This window comes from Paramormyrops kingsleyae, chromosome 25, assembly GCF_048594095.1.
Source record: "Paramormyrops kingsleyae isolate MSU_618 chromosome 25, PKINGS_0.4, whole genome shotgun sequence".
NCBI classification, from domain to species: Eukaryota; Metazoa; Chordata; class Actinopteri; order Osteoglossiformes; family Mormyridae; genus Paramormyrops; species Paramormyrops kingsleyae.
In genome coordinates, this window is record NC_132821.1 from 19,931,913 (window position 1) to 19,954,357 (window position 22,445).

Genomic DNA, 22,445 nt, shown 5'->3' on the forward strand with positions numbered 1-22,445 from the left:
TCCAAGTACAACTACTATCCAACCAACAACAACTACAGCCACAACTACCACTACTACCATACCCACAACTACATCTCCATCTATAACTACTACGCAACCAATAACTATAGCTTCCAGTACTCCCCAAGAAACAACGACCATTTCACACACAACAACCACTACTGAATCAACACTGTCAACTTCAGTTTTCATTTCTACCAATTCCCCAACTTCACTTCTTACAACCACTACCACTCTACAAACAACAGGGAGCACCACCACCACATTACCAACAACTACAGTACCAACCACAACTACGACCCAGTCCACAACTTTTACACCTAATGGTCCAACTTCTACTACAATTCCAAGTACAACTACTGCCCAACCAACACCTACAGCCACAACTGCCACTACTACCCTACCCACAACTACATCTCCATCTATAACTACTATGCAACCAACAAATATAGCTTCCAGTACTCCCCAAGAAACAACGACCGCTTCACCCACAACAACCACTACTGAATCAACACTGTCAACTCCAATTTTCACTTCTACCAATTCCCCAACTTCACTTCTTACAAACACTACAACTCTACAAACAACAGGGAGCACCACCCCCACATTAACAACAACTAGAGTACCAACCACTACTACGACCCAGTCCACAACTTTTACACCTAATGGTCCAACTTCTACTACAATTCCAAGTACAACTACTGCCCAAACAACATCTACAACCACGACTACCACTACTACCCTACCCACAACTACATCTCCATCTATAACTACTATGCAACCAACAACTACAATTAGGACTGCTCCCCAAGAAACAACGACCGCTTCACACAGAACAACCACTACTGAATCAACACTGTCAACTACAATTTTCACTTCAATCAATTCCCCAACTTCACTTCTTACAAACACTACAACTCTACAAACAACAGGGAGCACCACCCCCCCATTAACAACAACTACAGTACCAACCACTACTACGACCCAGTCCACAACTTTTACACCTAATGGTCCAACTTCTACTACAATTCCAAGTACAACTACTGCCCAACCAACACCTACAACCACAACTACCACTACTACCCTACCAACAACTACATCTCCATCTATAACTACTACGCAACCAACAACTATAGCTTCCAGTACTCCCCAAGAAACAACGACCGTTTCACCCACAACAACCACTACTGAATCAACAATGTCAACTCCAATTTTCACTTCTACCACTTCCCCAACTTCACTTCTTACAAACACTACCACTCTACAAACAACAGGGAGCACCACATTACCAACAACTACAGTACCAACCACAACTACGACCCAGTCCACAACTTTTACACCTAACGGTTCAACTTCTACTACAATTCCAAGTACAACTACTGCCCAACCAACACCTACAGCCACAACTGCCACTACTACCCTACCCACAACTACATCTCCATTTATAACTACTATGCAACCAACAAATATAGCTTCCAGTACTCCCCAAGAAACAACGACCGCTTCACCCACAACAACCACTGCTGAATCAACAATGTCAACTCCAATTTTCACTTCTACCAATTCCCCAACTTCACTTCTTACAAACACTACAACTCTACAAACAACAGGGAGCACCACCCCCACATTAACAACAACTAGAGTACCAACCACTACTACGACCCAGTCCACAACTTTTACACCTAATGGTCCAACTTCTACTACAATTCCAAGTACAACTACTGCCCAAACAACACCTACAACCACGACTACCACTACTACCCTACCCACAACTACATCTCCATCTATAACTACTATGCCACCAACAACAACTACAGCTTCCACTGCTCCCCAAGAAACAACGACCGTTTCACCCACAACAACCACTACTGAATCAACAATGTCAACTCCAATTTTCACTTCTACCAATTCCCCAACTTCACTTCTTACAAACACTACAACTCTACAAACAACAGGGAGCACCACCCACACATTACCAACAACTACAGTACCAACCACAACTACGACCCAGTCCACAACTTTTACACCTAATGGTCCAATTTCTACTACAATTCCAAGTACAACTACTGCTCAACCAACACCTACAGCCACAACTGCCACTACTACCCTGCCCACAACTACATCTCCACCTATAATTACTATGCAACCAACAACTACAATTAGCACTGCTCCCCAAGAAACAACGACCGCTTCACACAGAACAACCATTACTGAATCAACACTGTCAACTCCAGTTTTCACTTCTACCAATTCCCCAACTTCACTTCTTACAACCACTACCACTCTACAAACAACAGGGAGCACCACCACATTACCAACAAGTACAGTACCAACCACAACTACGACCCAGTCCACAACTTTTACACCTAATGGTCCAACTTCTACTACAGTTCCAAGTACAACTACTGCCCAACCAAAACCTACAACCACGACTACCACTACTACCCTACCCACAACTACATCTCCATCTATAACTACTATGCAACCAACAACTACAGCTTCCACTGCTCACCAAGAAACAACGACCGTTTCACCCACAACAACCACTACTGAATCAACAATGTCAACTCCAATTTTCACTTCTACCAATTCCCCAACTTCACTTCTTACAACCACTACCACTGTACAAACAACAGGGAGCACCACCACCACATTACCAACAACTACAGTACCAACCACAACTACGACCCAGTCCACAACTTTTACACCTAATGGTCCAACTTCTACTACAGTTCCAAGTACAACTACTGCCCAACCAAAACCTACAACCACGACTACCACTACTACCCTACCCACAACTACATCTCCATCTATAACTACTATGCAACCAACAACTACAGCTTCCATTGCTCCTCAAGAAACAACAACCGTTTCACCTACAACAACCATCACTAAATCAACACCTTCAACTGCAATTTTCACTTCTACCAATTCCCCAACTTCACTTCTTACTAACACTACCACTCTACAAACAACAAGGAGTACCACCACCACATTACCAACAACTACAGTAGCAACCACAACTACGACCCAGTCCACAACTTTTACACCTAATGGTCCAACTTCTACTAAAATTCCAAGTACAACTACTGTTCAACTAACAACACCTACAGCCACAACTACCACTGCTACCCAACCCACAACTGCATCTCCATCTGTAACGACCCCGCAACCAACAACAACTACACCTTCCATTACTACTTTACGTCAAACTACCATTCCAATGCCCACTATCCCACCAACAGCAAGGCGCAATGCTTCTGAACTAAGAACAACTACAAATCCTACCACTTCTCCATCATCAAGTACTACAGAACAAAAAACTACTACTGCTCCAACTACTCAGACTAGTAGAAGAACTACTAGTCCAACTTTGAAAACAACATCTACAACCACATTCTCTAGAGATCCTCCTACGGGATCAGAAGTTTCCCTGAACCTGATCTTCAAAATACTCGACAAATTTGATGCTGCCCTCGCTGACAGCAGTTCTGCAATGTATAAAGCACTGGAATATACTGTTGGCACTCAGGTACATTAGCCCATGTGTGGCAAAGAAACGTTTTACAGTTATTCTCTTAACTCAACACTGCTGTTTGTCTATATCAAGATGATTCTTAGTACAATTTAATCAGAGTTGGGTAATTCAGGTCCAGAGAATAAAAGTTCAGACCGGAATTTTGTTTCAACCAACCAGTTGAGCTCAACCGGTTGGTTGAAACAAAATATTGGTCTGGGCTTTTACTCTGTCAACCTGAATTACCCAACTCTCAATTAAATGATTCTCTATTAAATAAAAAAAATATTTCATAGTTAATCCTGCAAGTGTCTATATGTATATTAGATAAATAAATTTCAGATATTATAATTTTTTCCAACAGTTGAATAATTTGTACAAGAAAAGGTACATCGCCTTCCTCAGATGTATTGTCATCTGTTTCAGGTAAGGACAGCTGTATTTTTATCACTTATGATTGGGACAATGATATCCTTTACATGGTAGATGTAATATACTTGTACGCTAAGCTTGAGACAGCAACCCAGAACCTAATCTTGTTGCCTCACACCTGCTGTTTTCAGGGATCAAATACAACTATATACTGTATGTGTGTCCAGAGTTTGTATAATCTGCCCAATGCTTTTATGCCATTGTTTTTTTACCCATTGCTGTGGGCAGGGGAGCAGTATTAATTAGACCAATTTACCCATTGCTTTTAACACAATCTAAAGATACACCTTTATAGTAAATTAGTCGGTGTAAAGAATTACTTAGTATATTGGTAAATTGAGCGCAATACTTAATTTCATGAACTATACAGAATGGTACCAGGCTAGAATGGTACCAGTACTATTAAGAATTTTGCTTGACAATTACAGCACGATGCTACAAATAAAAGATACATATTTTCAATTTCAATTTACATGTGTTGTAGTCAGGGCTGGACAACACTGAAAATTCCTTTCTTTCAATGTGTGTTATTGTACTGTATCACCCAAGTTTGATTTTCAAATAAGCAGATTTTTTATTTTTTGTTTTTTTTTTTTGCTGCTCATTTCAGATTTTTTAAACATAATGTTGCTGCTTTATAAATATGCTTATTCTCAATCTCCCTCTCAATAGGCCTGGTTCAACGGAAATAACAACCGAGTTGATCTTCGCAAATCAGTCGGTTGTTCCTAATATTACAGACGTTGAGCAGACATTAAAGGAAGCCATCAACACTTCAGAAATCTCTCTAGACATTATATCTAATACTGTTATTGTAGGTAAGTAGTATTCATATTTATACAAAGACAAATTTAGTAATACGTACAGTCATAAATATTGCTAACTGTTTAATTACCCTTACTTCATTTCAGTGCTCACTACACCAATGACAACAAGCACTACACCTGGAACATCATCAAGTACAGCTCCAAGCACAATGATGTCACTCACAGCTAGCACCACTACCGAACCAACAACTTTGACTCCAAGTACCATTACTACTGATTCCACAACTAGATCTGTAACAATCAATACTCCTCTACATACAGCTCCACGTACCACTAATACCATGTCCACAACTATTACAACTACAGTTCCAAGTTCAACTACCGCTCCACCAACAACTACAACCACAACTACCACTACTACCCTACCAACAACTACATCTCCATCTATAACTACTACACAACCAACAACTATAGCTTCCAGTACTCCCCAAGAAACAACGACCGTTTCACCCACAACAACCACTACTAAATCAACACCTTCAACTCCAATTTTCACTTCTACCAATTCCCCAACTTCACTTCTTACAACCACTACCACTCTACAAACAACAGGGAGCACCACCACCCCATTATCAACAACTACAGTACCAACCACAACTACGACCAAGTCCACAACTTTTACACCTATTGGTACAACTTCAACTACAGTTCCAAGTACAACTACTGCCGAAGCAACAACAACGACAGTCACAACTACCACTACTACCGTACCCACAACTACACATCCATCTATTACGAGTACGCAACCAACAACAACTACGGCTTCCACTGCTCCCCAAGAAACAACTACCGTTTCACCCACAACAGCTACTCAATCAACACCTTCCACTCCAATTTTCACTTCTACCAATTCCCCAACTTCACTTCTTGCAACCACTACCACTCTAGAAACAACAAGGAGCACCACCACCCCATTATCAACAACTACAGTACCAACCACAACTACGACCCAGTCCACAACTTTTACACCTAATGGTCCAACTTCTATTACAATTCCAAGTACAACTACTGCCCAACCAACACCTACAGTCACAACTGCCACTACTACCCTACCCACAACTACATCTCCATCTATAACTACTATACAACCAACAACTACAATTTCCACTGCTCCCCAAGAAACAACGACCGCTTCACACAGATCAACCACTACTGAATCAACACTGTCAACTGCAATTTTCACTTCTACCAATTCCCCAACTTCACTTCTTACAACCACTACCACTCTACAAACAACAGGGAGCACCACCACCCCATTATCAACAACTACAGTACCAACCACAACTACGACCCAGTCTACAACTTTTACACCTATTGGTACAACTTCAACTACAGTTCCAAGTACAACTACTGCCGAAGCAACAACAACGACAGTCACAACTACCACTACTACCGTACCCACAACTACACATCCATCTATTACGAGTACGCAACCAACAACAACTACGGCTTCCACTGCTCCCCAAGAAACAACTACCGTTTCACCCACAACAGCTACTCAATCAACACCTTCCACTCCAATTTTCACTTCTACCAATTCCCCAACTTCACTTCTTGCAACCACTACCACTCTAGAAACAACAAGGAGCACCACCACCCCATTATCAACAACTACAGTACCAACCACAACTACGACCCAGTCCACAACTTTTACACCTAATGGTCCAACTTCTATTACAATTCCAAGTACAACTACTGCCCAACCAACACCTACAGTCACAACTGCCACTACTACCCTACCCACAACTACATCTCCATCTATAACTACTATACAACCAACAACTACAATTTCCACTGCTCCCCAAGAAACAACGACCGCTTCACACAGATCAACCACTACTGAATCAACACTGTCAACTGCAATTTTCACTTCTACCAATTCCCCAACTTCACATCTTACAAACACTACCACTCTACAAACAACAGGGAGCACCCCCCCCCCATTAACAACAACTACAGTACCAACCACTACTACGACCCAGTCCACAACTTTTACACCTAATGGTCCAACTTCTACTACAATTCCAAGTACAACTACTGCCCAACCAACACCTACAACCACAACTACCACTACTACCCTACCAACAACTACATCTCCGTCTATAACTACTATGCAACCAACAACTATAGCTTCGAGTACTCCCCCAGAAAAAACGACCGTTTCACCCACAACAACCACTACTGAATCAACACTGTCAACTGCAATTTTCACTTCTACCAATTCCCCAACTTCACTTCTTACAAACACTACAACTCTACAAACAACAGGGAGCACCCCTCCCCCATTACCAACAACTACAGTACCAACCACTACTACGACCCAGTCCACAACTTTTACACCTAATGGTCCAACTTCAACTACAGTTCCAAGTACAACTACTGCCGAAGCAACAACAACGACAGTCACAACTACCACTACTACCGTACCCACAACTACACATCCATCTATTACGAGTACGCAACCAACAACAACTACGGCTTCCACTGCTCCCCAAGAAACAACTACCGTTTCACCCACAACAGCTACTCAATCAACACCTTCCACTCCAATTTTCACTTCTACCAATTCCCCAACTTCACTTCTTGCAACCACTACCACTCTAGAAACAACAAGGAGCACCACCACCCCATTATCAACAACTACAGTACCAACCACAACTACGACCCAGTCCACAACTTTTACACCTAATGGTCCAACTTCTATTACAATTCCAAGTACAACTACTGCCCAACCAACACCTACAGTCACAACTGCCACTACTACCCTACCCACAACTACATCTCCATCTATAACTACTATACAACCAACAACTACAATTTCCACTGCTCCCCAAGAAACAACGACCGCTTCACACAGATCAACCACTACTGAATCAACACTGTCAACTGCAATTTTCACTTCTACCAATTCCCCAACTTCACATCTTACAAACACTACCACTCTACAAACAACAGGGAGCACCACCCCCCCATTAACAACAACTACAGTACCAACCACTACTACGACCCAGTCCACAACTTTTACACCTAATGGTCCAACTTCTACTACAATTCCAAGTACAACTACTGCCCAACCAACACCTACAACCACAACTACCACTACTACCCTACCAACAACTACATCTCCGTCTATAACTACTATGCAACCAACAACTATAGCTTCGAGTACTCCCCCAGAAAAAACGACCGTTTCACCCACAACAACCACTACTGAATCAACACTGTCAACTGCAATTTTCACTTCTACCAATTCCCCAACTTCACTTCTTACAAACACTACAACTCTACAAACAACAGGGAGCACCCCTCCCCCATTACCAACAACTACAGTACCAACCACTACTACGACCCAGTCCACAACTTTTACACCTAATGGTCCAACTTCAACTACAGTTCCAAGTACAACTACTGCCGAAGCAACAACAACGACAGTCACAACTACCACTACTACCGTACCCACAACTACACATCCATCTATTACGAGTACGCAACCAACAACAACTACGGCTTCCACTGCTCCCCAAGAAACAACTACCGTTTCACCCACAACAGCTACTCAATCAACACCTTCCACTCCAATTTTCACTTCTACCAATTCCCCAACTTCACTTCTTGCAACCACTACCACTCTAGAAACAACAAGGAGCACCACCACCCCATTATCAACAACTACAGTACCAACCACAACTACGACCCAGTCCACAACTTTTACACCTAATGGTCCAACTTCTATTACAATTCCAAGTACAACTACTGCCCAACCAACACCTACAGTCACAACTGCCACTATTACCCTACCCACAACTACATCTCCATCTATAACTACTATACAACCAACAACTACAATTTCCACTGCTCCCCAAGAAACAACGACCGCTTCACACAGATCAACCACTACTGAATCAACACTGTCAACTGCAATTTTCACTTCTACCAATTCCCCAACTTCACATCTTACAAACACTACCACTCTACAAACAACAGGGAGCACCACCCCCCCATTAACAACAACTACAGTACCAACCACTACTACGACCCAGTCCACAACTTTTACACCTAATGGTCCAACTTCTACTACAATTCCAAGTACAACTACTGCCCAACAAACACCTACAACCACAACTACCACTACTACCCTACCAACAACTACATCTCCGTCTATAACTACTATGCAACCAACAACTATAGCTTCGAGTACTCCCCCAGAAAAAACGACCGTTTCACCCACAACAACCACTACTGAATCAACACTGTCAACTGCAATTTTCACTTCTACCAATTCCCCAACTTCACTTCTTACAAACACTACAACTCTACAAACAACAGGGAGCACCCCTCCCCCATTACCAACAACTACAGTACCAACCACTACTACGACCCAGTCCACAACTTTTACACCTAATGGTCCAACTTCAACTACAGTTCCAAGTACAACTACTGCCGAAGCAACAACAACGACAGTCACAACTACCACTACTACCGTACCCACAACTACACATCCATCTATTACGAGTACGCAACCAACAACAACTACGGCTTCCACTGCTCCCCAAGAAACAACTACCGTTTCACCCACAACAGCTACTCAATCAACACCTTCCACTCCAATTTTCACTTCTACCAATTCCCCAACTTCACTTCTTGCAACCACTACCACTCTAGAAACAACAAGGAGCACCATCACCCCATTATCAACAACTACAGTACCAACCACAACTACGACCCAGTCCACAACTTTTACACCTAATGGTCCAACTTCTATTACAATTCCAAGTACAACTACTGCCCAACCAACACCTACAGTCACAACTGCCACTACTACCCTACCCACAACTACATCTCCATCTATAACTACTATACAACCAACAACTATAATTTCCACTGCTCCCCAAGAAACAACGACCGCTTCACACAGATCAACCACTACTGAATCAACACTGTCAACTGCAATTTTCACTTCTACCAATTCCCCAACTTCACATCTTACAAACACTACCACTCTACAAACAACAGGGAGCACCACCCCCCCATTAACAACAACTACAGTACCAACCACTACTACGACCCAGTCCACAACTTTTACACCTAATGGACCAACTTCTACTACAATTCCAAGTACAACTACTGCCCAACCAACACCTACAACCACAACTACCACTACTACCCTACCAACAACTACATCTCCGTCTATAACTACTATGCAACCAACAACTATAGCTTCGAGTACTCCCCCAGAAAAAACGACCGTTTCACCCACAACAACCACTACTGAATCAACACTGTCAACTGCAATTTTCACTTCTACCAATTCCCCAACTTCACTTCTTACAAACACTACAACTCTACAAACAACAGGGAGCACCCCTCCCCCATTACCAACAACTACAGTACCAACCACTACTACGACCCAGTCCACAACTTTTACACCTAATGGTCCAACTTCAACTACAGTTCCAAGTACAACTACTGCCGAAGCAACAACAACGACAGTCACAACTACCACTACTACCGTACCCACAACTACACATCCATCTATTACGAGTACGCAACCAACAACAACTACGGCTTCCACTGCTCCCCAAGAAACAACTACCGTTTCACCCACAACAGCTACTCAATCAACACCTTCCACTCCAATTTTCACTTCTACCAATTCCCCAACTTCACTTCTTGCAACCACTACCACTCTAGAAACAACAAGGAGCACCACCACCCCATTATCAACAACTACATTACCAACCACAACTACGACCCAGTCCACAACTTTTACACCTAATGGTCCAACTTCTATTACAATTCCAAGTACAACTACTGCCCAACCAACACCTACAGTCACAACTGCCACTACTACCCTACCCACAACTACATCTCCATCTATAACTACTATACAACCAACAACTACAATTTCCACTGCTCCCCAAGAAACAACGACCGCTTCACACAGATCAACCACTACTGAATCAACACTGTCAACGGCAATTTTCACTTTTACCAATTCCCCAACTTCACATCTTACAAACACTACCACTCTACAAACAACAAGGAGCACCACATTACCAACAACTACAGTACCAACCACAACTATGACCCAGTCCACAACTTTTACACCTAATGGTCCAACTTCTACTACAATTCCAAGTACAACTACTGCCGAACCAACAACAACAACAGTCGAACCAACAACAGCCACAGCTTCAACTACCACTTCTGCCACATCCACAATGATTATGAGTACAATCCTCAGTACTTCTACAATTCAGCAAACAGCAACTACAGCTGAAAGTGCCACTACTTCCCTACCCACAACTACGTCTCCATCTTCAACTACTGAGGAAATAACGACAACTCCAAGTCCAAGCAGCACTCCTGAAACACTATTGAGTACAGCAGCAACCAGTACTATTCCACCCACAGGTACAAGCACTACTCAAGCAACAAATTCAGCTCCAGTTAGCAGTTTCAGCAGTTCTGCAACTGTGCCGCTAACGTCGTCCATTACAGAACCGGAAACAGAAAGCGCCACTACCGAAGTAATAATGACCACAGCTCCTACTACTGCTTCTCCCCCGTCTACAATGATTACAAGTAAAATCCTCAGTACTTCCACAATTCACCAAAGAGCAACTACAGCTGAAAGTGCCACTACTCCCCTATCAACAACTATGTCTCCATCTTCATCTACTGAGGAACTGACGACAACTCCAAGTTCAAGCATCACTCCTGAAACACTATTGAGTACAGCAGCAACCAGTAGTACTCTACCCACAGGTACAAGCACTACTCAAGCAACAACTTCAGGTCCAGTTAGCAGTTTCAGCAGTTCTGCAACTGTGCTGGTAACGTCGTCCATTACAGAACCGGAAACAGAAAGCGCCACTACCGAAGTAATAATGACCACAGCTCCAACTAGCGCTTCTCCCCCGTCCACAATGATTACAAGTACAATCCTCAGTACTTCTACAACTCAGCAAACAGCAACTACAGCTGAAAGTGCCACTACTCCCATTCCTAGAACTACGTCTCCATCTTCAACTACTGAGGAACTAACGACAACTCCAAGTCCAAGCAGCACTCCTGAAACACTATTGAGTACAGCAGCAACCAGTAGTATTCTACCCACAGGTACAAGCACTACTCAAGCAACAACTTCAGCTCCAGTTAGCAGATTCAGCAGTTCTGCAACTGTGCCACTAACGTCATCCATTACAGAACCGGAAACAGAAAGCGCCACTACCGAAGTAATAATGACCACAGCTCCAACTACTGCTTCTGCCCCGTCTACAATGGTTACGAGTACAATCCTCAGTACTACTACAACTCAGCAAACAGCAACTACAGCTGAAAGTGCCACTATTCCCATTTCCAGAACTACGTCTCCATCTTCAACTACTGAGGAACTAACGACAACTCCAAGTCCAAGCAGCACTCCTGAAACACTATTGAGTACAGCAGCAACCAGTAGTACTCTACCCACAGGTACAAGCACTACTCAAGCAACAACTTCAGCTCCAGTTAGCAGTTTCAGCAGTTCTGCAACTGTGCCACTAACGTCATCCATTACAGAACCGGAAACAGAAAGCGCCACTACCGAAGTAATAATGACCACAGCTCCAACTACTGCTTCTGCCCCGTCTACAATGGTTACGAGTACAATCCTCAGTACTACTACAACTCAGCAAACAGCAACTACAGCTGAAAGTACCACTACTCCCATTTCCAGAACTACGTCTCCATCTTCAACTACTGAGGAACTAACGACAACTCCAAGTCCAAGCAGCACTCCTGAAACACTATTGAGTACAGCAGCAACCAGTAGTACTCTACCCACAGGTACAAGCACTACTCAAGCAACAACTTCAGCTCCATTTAGCAGTTTCAGCAGTTCTGCAACTGTGCCACTAACGTCATCCATTACAGAACCGGAAACAGAAAGCGCCACTACCGAAGTAATAATGACCACAGCTCCAACTACCGCTTCTGCCCCGTCTACAATGGTTACGAGTACAATCCTCAGTACTACTACAACTCAGCAAACAGCAACTACAGCTGAAAGTGCCACTATTCCCATTTCCAGAACTACGTCTCCATCTTCAACTACTGAGGAACTAACGACAACTCCAAGTCCAAGCAGCACTCCTGAAACACTATTGAGTACAGCAGCAACCAGTAGTACTCTACCCACAGGAACAAGCACTACTCAAGCAACAACTTCAGCTCCAGTTAGCAGTTTCAGCAGTTCTACAACTGTGCCACTAACGTCATCCATTACAGAACCGGAAACAGAAAGCGCCACTACCGAAGTAATAATGACCACAGCTCCAACTACCGCTTCTGCCCCGTCTACAATGGTTACGAGTACAATCCTCAGTACTACTACAACTCAGCAAACAGCAACTACAGCTGAAAGTGCCACTATTCCCATTTCCAGAACTACGTCTCCATCTTCAACTACTGAGGAACTAACGACAACTCTAAGTCCAAGCAGCACTCCTGAAACACTATTGAGTACAGCAGCAACCAGTAGTACTCTACCCACTGGTACAAGCACTACTCAAGCAACAACTTCAGCTCCAGTTAGCAGTTTCAGCAGTTCTGCAACTGTGCCACTAACGTCGTCCATTACAGAACCGGAAACAGAAAGCACCACTCCCGAAGTAATAATGACCACGGCTCCAACTACCACTTCTCCCCCGTCCACAACGATTACAAGTACAGTCCTCAATACTTCTACAACTCAGCAAACAGCAACTACAGCTGAAAGTGCCACTACTCCCATTCCCAGAACTACGTCTCCATCTTCATCTACTGAGGAACTAACGACAAGTCCAAGCAGCACTCTTGAAACACTATTCAGTACAGCAGCAACCAGTAGTATTCTACCCACAGGTACAAGCACTACTCAAGCAACAACTTCAGCTCCAGTTAGCAGTTTTAGCAGTACTGCAACTGTACCTGTAACGTCATCCATTACAGAACCGGAAACAGAAAGCGCCACTACCGAAGTAATAATGACCACAGCTCCAACTACCGCTTCTGCCCCGTCTACAATGGTTACAAGTACAATCCTCAGTACTACTACAACTCAGCAAACAGCAACTACAGCTGAAAGTGCCACTACTCCCATTTCCAGAACTACGTCTCCATCTTCAACTACTGAGGAACTAACGACAACTCCAAGTCCAAGCAGCACTCCTGAAACACTATTCAGTACAGCAGCAACCAGTAGTACTCTACCCACAGGTACAAGCACTACTCAAGCAACAACTTCAGCTCCAGTTAGCAGTTTCAGCAGTTCTGCAACTGTGCCACTAACGTCATCCATTACAGAACCGGAAACAGAAAGCGCCACTACCGAAGTAATAATGACCACAGCTCCAACTACTGCTTCTGCCCCGTCTACAATGATTACGAGTACAATCCTCAGTACTTCTACAACTCAGCAAACAGCAACTACAGCTGAAAGTGCCACTACTCCCATTCCCAGAACTACGTCTCCATCTTCAACTACTGAGGAACTAACGACAACTCCAAGTCCAAGCAGCACTCCTGAAACACTATTGAGTACAGCAGCAACCAGTAGTACTCTACCCACAGGTACAAGCACTACTCAAGCAACAACTTCAGCTCCAGTTAGCAGTTTCAGCAGTTCTGCAACTGTGCCACTAACGTCATCCATTACAGAACCGGAAACAGAAAGCGCCACTACCGAAGTAATAATGACCACAGCTCCAACTACTGCTTCTGCCCCGTCTACAATGGTTACGAGTACAATCCTCAGTACTACTACAACTCAGCAAACAGCAACTACAGCTGAAAGTGCCACTATTCCCATTTCCAGAACTACGTCTCCATCTTCAACTACTGAGGAACTAACGACAACTCCAAGTCCAAGCAGCACTCCTGAAACACTATTGAGTACAGCAGCAACCAGTAGTACTCTACCCACAGGTACAAGCACTACTCAAGCAACAACTTCAGCTCCAGTTAGCAGTTTCAGCAGTTCTGCAACTGTGCCACTAACGTCATCCATTACAGAACCGGAAACAGAAAGCGCCACTACCGAAGTAATAATGACCACAGCTCCAACTACCGCTTCTGCCCCGTCTACAATGGTTACGAGTACAATCCTCAGTACTACTACAACTCAGCAAACAGCAACTACAGCTGAAAGTGCCACTATTCCCATTTCCAGAACTACGTCTCCATCTTCAACTACTGAGGAACTAACGACAACTCCAAGTCCAAGCAGCACTCCTGAAACACTATTGAGTACAGCAGCAACCAGTAGTACTCTACCCACAGGTACAAGCACTACTCAAGCAACAACTTCAGCTCCAGTTAGCAGTTTCAGCAGTTCTACAACTGTGCCACTAACGTCATCCATTACAGAACCGGAAACAGAAAGCGCCACTACCGAAGTAATAATGACCACAGCTCCAACTACCGCTTCTGCCCCGTCTACAATGGTTACGAGTACAATCCTCAGTACTACTACAACTCAGCAAACAGCAACTACAGCTGAAAGTGCCACTATTCCCATTTCCAGAACTACGTCTCCATCTTCAACTACTGAGGAACTAACGACAACTCCAAGTCCAAGCAGCACTCCTGAAACACTATTGAGTACAGCAGCAACCAGTAGTACTCTACCCACAGGTACAAGCACTACTCAAGCAACAACTTCAGCTCCAGTTAGCAGTTTCAGCAGTTCTACAACTGTGCCACTAACGTCATCCATTACAGAACCGGAAACAGAAAGCGCCACTACCGAAGTAATAATGACCACAGCTCCAACTACCGCTTCTGCCCCGTCTACAATGGTTACGAGTACAATCCTCAGTACTACTACAACTCAGCAAACAGCAACTACAGCTGAAAGTGCCACTATTCCCATTTCCAGAACTACGTCTCCATCTTCAACTACTGAGGAACTAACGACAACTCCAAGTCCAAGCAGCACTCCTGAAACACTATTGAGTACAGCAGCAACCAGTAGTACTCTACCCACAGGTACAAGCACTACTCAAGCAACAACTTCAGCTCCAGTTAGCAGTTTCAGCAGTTCTGCAACTGTGCTACTAACGTCATCCATTACAGAACCGGAAACAGAAAGCGCCACTACCGAAGTAATAATGACCACAGCTCCAACTACTGCTTCTGCCCCGTCTACAATGGTTACGAGTACAATCCTCAGTACTACTACAACTCAGCAAACAGCAACTACAGCTGAAAGTGCCACTATTCCCATTTCCAGAACTACGTCTCCATCTTCAACTACTGAGGAACTAACGACAACTCCAAGTCCAAGCAGCACTCCTGAAACACTATTGAGTACAGCAGCAACCAGTAGTACTCTACCCACAGGTACAAGCACTACTCAAGCAACAACTTCAGGTCCAGTTAGCAGTTTCAGCAGTTCTGCAACTGTGCTGGTAACGTCGTCCATTACAGAACCGGAAACAGAAAGCGCCACTACCGAAGTTATAATGACCACAGCTCCAACTAGCGCTTCTCCCCCGTCCACAATGATTACAAGTACAATCCTCAGTACTTCTACAACTCAGCAAACAGCAACTACAGCTGAAAGTGCCACTACTCCCATTCCCAGAACTACGTCTCCATCTTCAACTACTGAGGAACTAACGACAACTCCAAGTCCAAGCAGCACTCCTGAAACACTATTGAGTACAGCAGCAACCAGTAGTACTCTACCCACAGGTACAAGCACTACTCAAGCAACAACTTCAGCTCCAGTTAGCAGTTTCAGCAGTTCTGCAACTGTGCCACTAACGTCATCCATTACAGAACCGGAAACAGAAAGCGCCACTACCGAAGTAATAATGACCACAGCTCCAACTACTGCTTCTGCCCCGTCTACAATGGTTACGAGTACAATCCTCAGTACTACTACAACTCAGCAAACAGCAACTACAGCTGAAAGTACCACTACTCCCATTTCCAGAACTACGTCTCCATCTTCAACTACTGAGGAACTAACGACAACTCCAAGTCCAAGCAGCACTCCTGAAACACTATTGAGTACAGCAGCAACCAGTAGTACTCTACCCACAGGTACAAGCACTACTCAAGCAACAACTTTAGCTCCAGTTAGCAGTTTCAGCAGTTCTGCAACTGTGCCACTAACGTCATCCATTACAGAACCGGAAACAGAAAGCGCCACTACCGAAGTAATAATGACCACAGCTCCAACTACCGCTTCTGCCCCGTCTACAATGGTTACGAGTACAATCCTCAGTACTACTACAACTCAGCAAACAGCAACTACAGCTGAAAGTGCCACTATTCCCATTTCCAGAACTACGTCTCCATCTTCAACTACTGAGGAACTAACGACAACTCCAAGTCCAAGCAGCACTCCTGAAACACTATTGAGTACAGCAGCAACCAGTAGTACTCTACCCACAGGTACAAGCACTACTCAAGCAACAACTTCAGCTCCAGTTAGCAGTTTCAGCAGTTCTACAACTGTGCCACTAACGTCATCCATTACAGAACCGGAAACAGAAAGCGCCACTACCGAAGTAATAATGACCACAGCTCCAACTACCGCTTCTCCCCCGTCTACAATGATTACAAGTAAAATCCTCAGTACTTCCACAATTCACCAAAGAGCAACTACAGCTGAAAGTGCCACTACTCCCCTATCAACAACTATGTCTCCATCTTCATCTACTGAGGAACTGACGACAACTCCAAGTTCAAGCATCACTCCTGAAACACTATTGAGTACAGCAGCAACCAGTAGTACTCTACCCACAGGTACAAGCACTACTCAAGCAACAACTTCAGGTCCAGTTAGCAGTTTCAGCAGTTCTGCAACTGTGCTGGTAACGTCGTCCATTACAGAACCGGAAACAGAAAGCGCCACTACCGAAATAATAATGACCACAGCTCCTACTACCGCTTCTCCCCCATCCACAATGATTACAAGTACAATCCTCAGTACTTCTACAACTCAGCAAACAGCAACTACAGCTGAAAGTGCCACTACTCCCATTCCCAGAACTACGTCTCCATCTTCAACTACTGAGGAACTAACGACAACTCCTAGTCCAAGCATCACTCCTAAAACACTATTGAGTACAGCAGCAACCAGTAGTATTCTACCCACAGGTACAAGCACTACTCAAGCAACAACTTCAGCTGCAGTTAGCAGTTTCAGCAGTTCTGCAAGTGTGCCGCTAACGTCGTCCATTACTGAACCGGAAACAGAAAGCGCCACTACCGAAGTAATAATGACCACAGCTCCAACGACCACTTCTGCCCCATCCACAACATTGTCAAGTACAATCCTTAGAACTTCTACAATTCATCAAACAGCATCTCCAACTCAAAATACCACTATTACCCTACCCACAACATCTTTATCTTCCACTACTATGCAAGCAATAACAAGCACAGCTTCTACTACTGCCCACCCAACACATACAGTTCCAACATTCAGTACCCTCCTAACAGCAAAAGGCACATCTGCTGAACCACCAACTGGACCAATCACTACTGTTCCACCCACCGCTACAACCACCACTCAACCAAGAACTTTGACTCAAAATCCCTCTACTACCTTACACCCAAAAACCATTACCAACACGATCATAGCAACCTCTTCTATTTCTACAGTTACTACAAGAACTACTAATGTTTTACCAGTTTCTATAAGAAATTCTACTGTTTCTTCAGGTACTAGAACTACTGCTACGTCTCCAGTTACTAGAAGTACTGCTACTTCTCCAGTTAGTATAAGAAATAGTACTACTTCTCCAGTTCCTACCTCTCCAACTATTTCTACAGTTACTACAAGAACTACTACTAGTAGTCCAGTTACTAGAACTACTACTAGTTCTCCAGTTACTATAAGAAATACTACTGTTTCTCTACTTACTAGAACTACTACAACATCTCCATTTACTAGAACTACTGCTACCGCTCCAGTTACTAGAAGACATACTACTTCTTCTCCAGAGTCTAGAACTACTCCTAGTTCTCTAGTTACTACAAGAACTACTACTGCTTCTCCAGTTACTAGAAAATCTACTGCTACTTCTCCAGTTACTAGAACTACAACTGCTTCTCCAGTTACAAGAAGATCTACTACTACTCCAGTTACTAGAACTACTATTACTTCTACAGTTACTACCTCTCCAACTATTTCTACAGTTACTACAAGAACTACTACTACTAGTCCAGTTACTAGAACTACTACAACATCTCCATTTACTAGAACTACTGCTACCTCTCCAGTTACTAGAAGAAATTCTACTACTTCTCCAGAGTCTAGAACTACTACTAGTTCTCCAGTTACTACAATAACTACTACTGCTTCTCCAGTTACTAGAAAATCTACTGCTACTTCTCCAGTTACTAGAACTACAACTGCTTCTCCAGTTACTAGAAGATCTACTACTACTCCAGTTACTAGAACTACTATTACTTCTCCAGTTACTAGCAGAACTACTACTATCACTAGTACTACTACCACTATTAAAAGACCTACAACATCTTCTACTACTACTACCACTACTAGAAGACCAACGACTACTACAACTACAACAACTACCCCCACATTACCTAATGCTCCTCCACATGGAGTGGAAGGGTTCCTGTTCCTGACCTTCAGAATAATTCGTGATTTTACCCCAGAATTGAATGACCAGAATTCTGTGGCGTTTAAGGCACTGGCATACAATGTTTCCTTTGAGGTACAGCACTACATCTGTGACACATAATGTTTTCATGTATCCTCATTATTAGATAAATACATTTCAAATATTATTATTCCTCTCAAATGTTTTTCAAAAACAGTTTATTGACATAGTGACAAATAATTATTTGATTTAACAGCTGGATCGTGGGTTCAAGAGAATATACCCCTTGATCTACCTAAGGTGCTTTATCGTCAGTTTCTGGTAAGGATGCTCCTTCTTCACTAGTTATGATTGGAACAGTAGTTTCTTTTATATTTCCATTTCAAAACATTGTAAAATTATTGATGTTGTGACAAATATACTATCGTTTGTATGCTAAGTTTGATACAGCAGCCTAGCATCTAATCTTGTTACCTCACACTTCCAGGGATCTGGAGTCAAATACTACCCTATATTTTTTCACTGAGGTTTTGATTCTCCCACATGCACTTAAGTCAAAAAACAATGTAGCTTTCTGAAGATGTCAATTAGGTTCACAATGTGAAAAAAAAACAGTCCATTTCCACATTTTTCTTGTTGCACAAATCATTGAGGACATAGCCCCCTTTTCTTGCTTGATGAATTCATTATACTTCCTGTGTGGCTATGCCTTCTTTTTCTGGTTAAGTGACCTGGGGATAAGCGGTTTTGGAAAATGGATAGATGGATGGATGGTGTTCCTGTGCTGATTAGGGGGGAATATGCTTAACTGAAAAGCACATAACTTTTTAAGTGCTTTTTTGATGTAAATGTTTGATGGGAGATTTGTCCTGGGGTACCTCTCATAATCTAAAGATGTGTATTCAAAATATGATACCAAGACCTGTGATTTTGGTTCTCAGGTTTTATTAACCATGGGAATTATAACATGTTACTACAATCTTTCTAAATTCAGTTTACACATGTTCAGTCTGGGCCAGACGGCATTGAAGTTATATTTTTTAATTCCCTTTTTTGTTCTATTTCGGTTTCTTTTGGTCTTTTTTAGACAGAATGTTGCTGCATTACAAATACTGTTTTTCTCAATCTCCCTCTCATTAGGTTTGGTTCAGTAGGAGTATCATCCCAGCTGGTCTTCACAAATCAGACAGTTGTTCCTAATATAACTAATGTGGTGAACTCACTAAAGGAAGCCGTCAACAGCTCAGAAGTCTTCCTGAACATCATACCCAGCAGCATCGCAGCACGTAAGTGGCATTCTTGTTAAGCCAAGTAAAATTTATTCATATTTACAATTATATAAATATTGCTAGCTGTTTAACAACTTCTACTCTTTGTCTTTATTCTTTGTTATTTTCATACTGTGAGCTCATTGAACCCAAAATACACTGTTAACCTACATTCCTTACAAACAGAAATGCCAACCACCACAACTACCACCACCATGCCCACCACCATACCCACCACGAAGTCAGCAGCCAGCAGCATCATGGCAGTGAAGGGACCAAGTAAAATAGCTGCTCTCATCCCTATAACAGTGGTTTACTTCCTTTTAAGAGAACTCTGGTCTTTATAATTACAATGAAATAAAATGTCATTAACATGAAAAGAAAATGCACAGTATAGTACACTGAACAAAAAGCTAATTAGCATTTACATATGGTAATTTTCTTTAACAAAAAATCTGTCTATATATATATATATATATATATATATATATATATATATATATATATATATAATGTACCATTTGTCCAACCTTGTGATTGGGTGCTCCTGAAGCCTGGGCTCCTTTAACAATGATTTCAGAAAGATTAAAAAGCACTTTATACCTTGTGTTACTTTTACTTTAATTTAGCAACATGATTATTTAAATTGTCATATTAAATGAACATTAGGATTCAAGAAAAACTGTAATAGATGTAACGGGACTTTTAAAATATTGTAAGAGATTAATTATATATGTGATTGTGTTCTGCATATTTATTTCAGTTAATTGTAACATGTTAAATAAATTATATATTCATAAATTAAATAAATGTTAATTTCATTTCTCTCATGTGTCTAAAACAAAAAATGATGAGAACAGTCAACCTGCTGTTCTCATCACATCCAAGGTGTCCCCTGTCTTGTGTCCTGTGCTAGACTGACACGTTGTCTCCTATAATCACTTTGTATTGGTGCAGGGTCAGCAGTTCTGTCATGGTGAAGGGAGTGCTGAGCCAGAAGGCAAAGCAATCAATTTACCGGTCAATGTATGATTCTACCCTCACTTGTTGTCATGAGCTCTGGGTAGTAACTAAAAGAATCAGATCACAGACACAAGTGGCAGAAATGAGTTTCCTCCGCAGGGTGTCTGGGCTCAGGCTTAGAGACAGGGTGAGGAGCTCAGACATTTGGGAGGGGCTTGAAGGAGAGCTGCTGCTCCTCCACATTGAAGGAGCCAGTTGAGGTGGTTCAGGCATCTATCTAGGATGCCTCCTGGACGGCTACCTGGGAAGGTGTTTGGGCATATCCAGGCAGGAGGAGGCCCCGGGGCAGACCCAGGACACGCTGGAGAGGTTGTATCTTTCGGCTAGTCTGGGAACGCCTTGGTATTCTCCCGGTGGAGCTGGAGGAGGTCACGAGTGAGGGGAAGGTCTGGGCATCCCTGCTAAGTCTGCTGCCCCCGTGACCCTGGATATGCAAGAGAAAAGGGGTTTGATGAATGGCTAGATAGATGGATTGAATTACCTTTTAATATTGGAATGTTTTGATGTCTTCATAGCTTGAGCAAAGTAAAATACCAGTGTCTTTCCTATCTGTTACCAGACAATCTATTTCTCCAAAGACTGTGATCCTAATATGAAAAGCTTTTGTGCAATGTTACAGTTAATAGCATATGATGCAATCTATTAATGGTAATTTATTGCACATTATTTTATAAGTCGTATTTATATAACAATAATAATAATAATAATAATAATAATTATTATTATTATTATTATAACAACAAAGACCTATAAACCAGTCTAGTTATACCAG

At 42.7% G+C, this 22,445-nt stretch overlaps 4 protein-coding genes across 4 annotated transcripts; all 4 read left to right on the forward strand.

Moving 5' to 3' along the window:
• The first annotated feature begins 2,479 nt into the window (after positions 1-2,479).
• LOC111848188 (uncharacterized) lies at positions 2,480-7,465 on the forward strand. The gene is made up of 7 exons (XM_072707086.1): positions 2,480-3,532; positions 3,882-3,943; positions 4,622-4,767; positions 4,861-5,941; positions 6,016-6,415; positions 6,806-6,912; positions 7,141-7,465. Exons 1-7 carry the CDS (start codon positions 2,480-2,482, stop codon positions 7,463-7,465), a joined length of 3,174 nt encoding a protein of 1,057 aa, XP_072563187.1.
• Positions 7,466-7,875: 410 nt separating this feature from the next.
• LOC140582773 (uncharacterized) lies at positions 7,876-10,735 on the forward strand. Its single transcript, XM_072707087.1, has 6 exons — positions 7,876-8,450; positions 8,864-8,993; positions 9,103-9,479; positions 9,893-10,022; positions 10,132-10,448; positions 10,580-10,735. The coding sequence occupies exons 1-6, from the start codon at positions 7,917-7,919 to the stop codon at positions 10,733-10,735; spliced, it is 1,644 nt and encodes a 547-aa protein (XP_072563188.1). The 5' UTR covers positions 7,876-7,916.
• A 1,922-nt stretch (positions 10,736-12,657) lies between these two features.
• Positions 12,658-15,851, forward strand: LOC111848187 (uncharacterized; the record flags this gene model as incomplete). The annotated part of the gene is made up of 1 exon (XM_072707500.1): positions 12,658-15,851. A coding segment is annotated over exon 1 (3,123 nt), but the record flags the coding sequence as incomplete, so codon positions are not given.
• A 65-nt stretch (positions 15,852-15,916) lies between these two features.
• LOC111838500 (uncharacterized) lies at positions 15,917-21,384 on the forward strand. Its single transcript, XM_072707499.1, has 4 exons — positions 15,917-19,496; positions 19,639-19,703; positions 20,523-20,668; positions 20,837-21,384. The coding sequence occupies exons 1-4, from the start codon at positions 15,948-15,950 to the stop codon at positions 20,995-20,997; spliced, it is 3,921 nt and encodes a 1,306-aa protein (XP_072563600.1). The 5' UTR covers positions 15,917-15,947; the 3' UTR covers positions 20,998-21,384.
• The last annotated feature ends 1,061 nt before the right edge of the window (positions 21,385-22,445 follow it).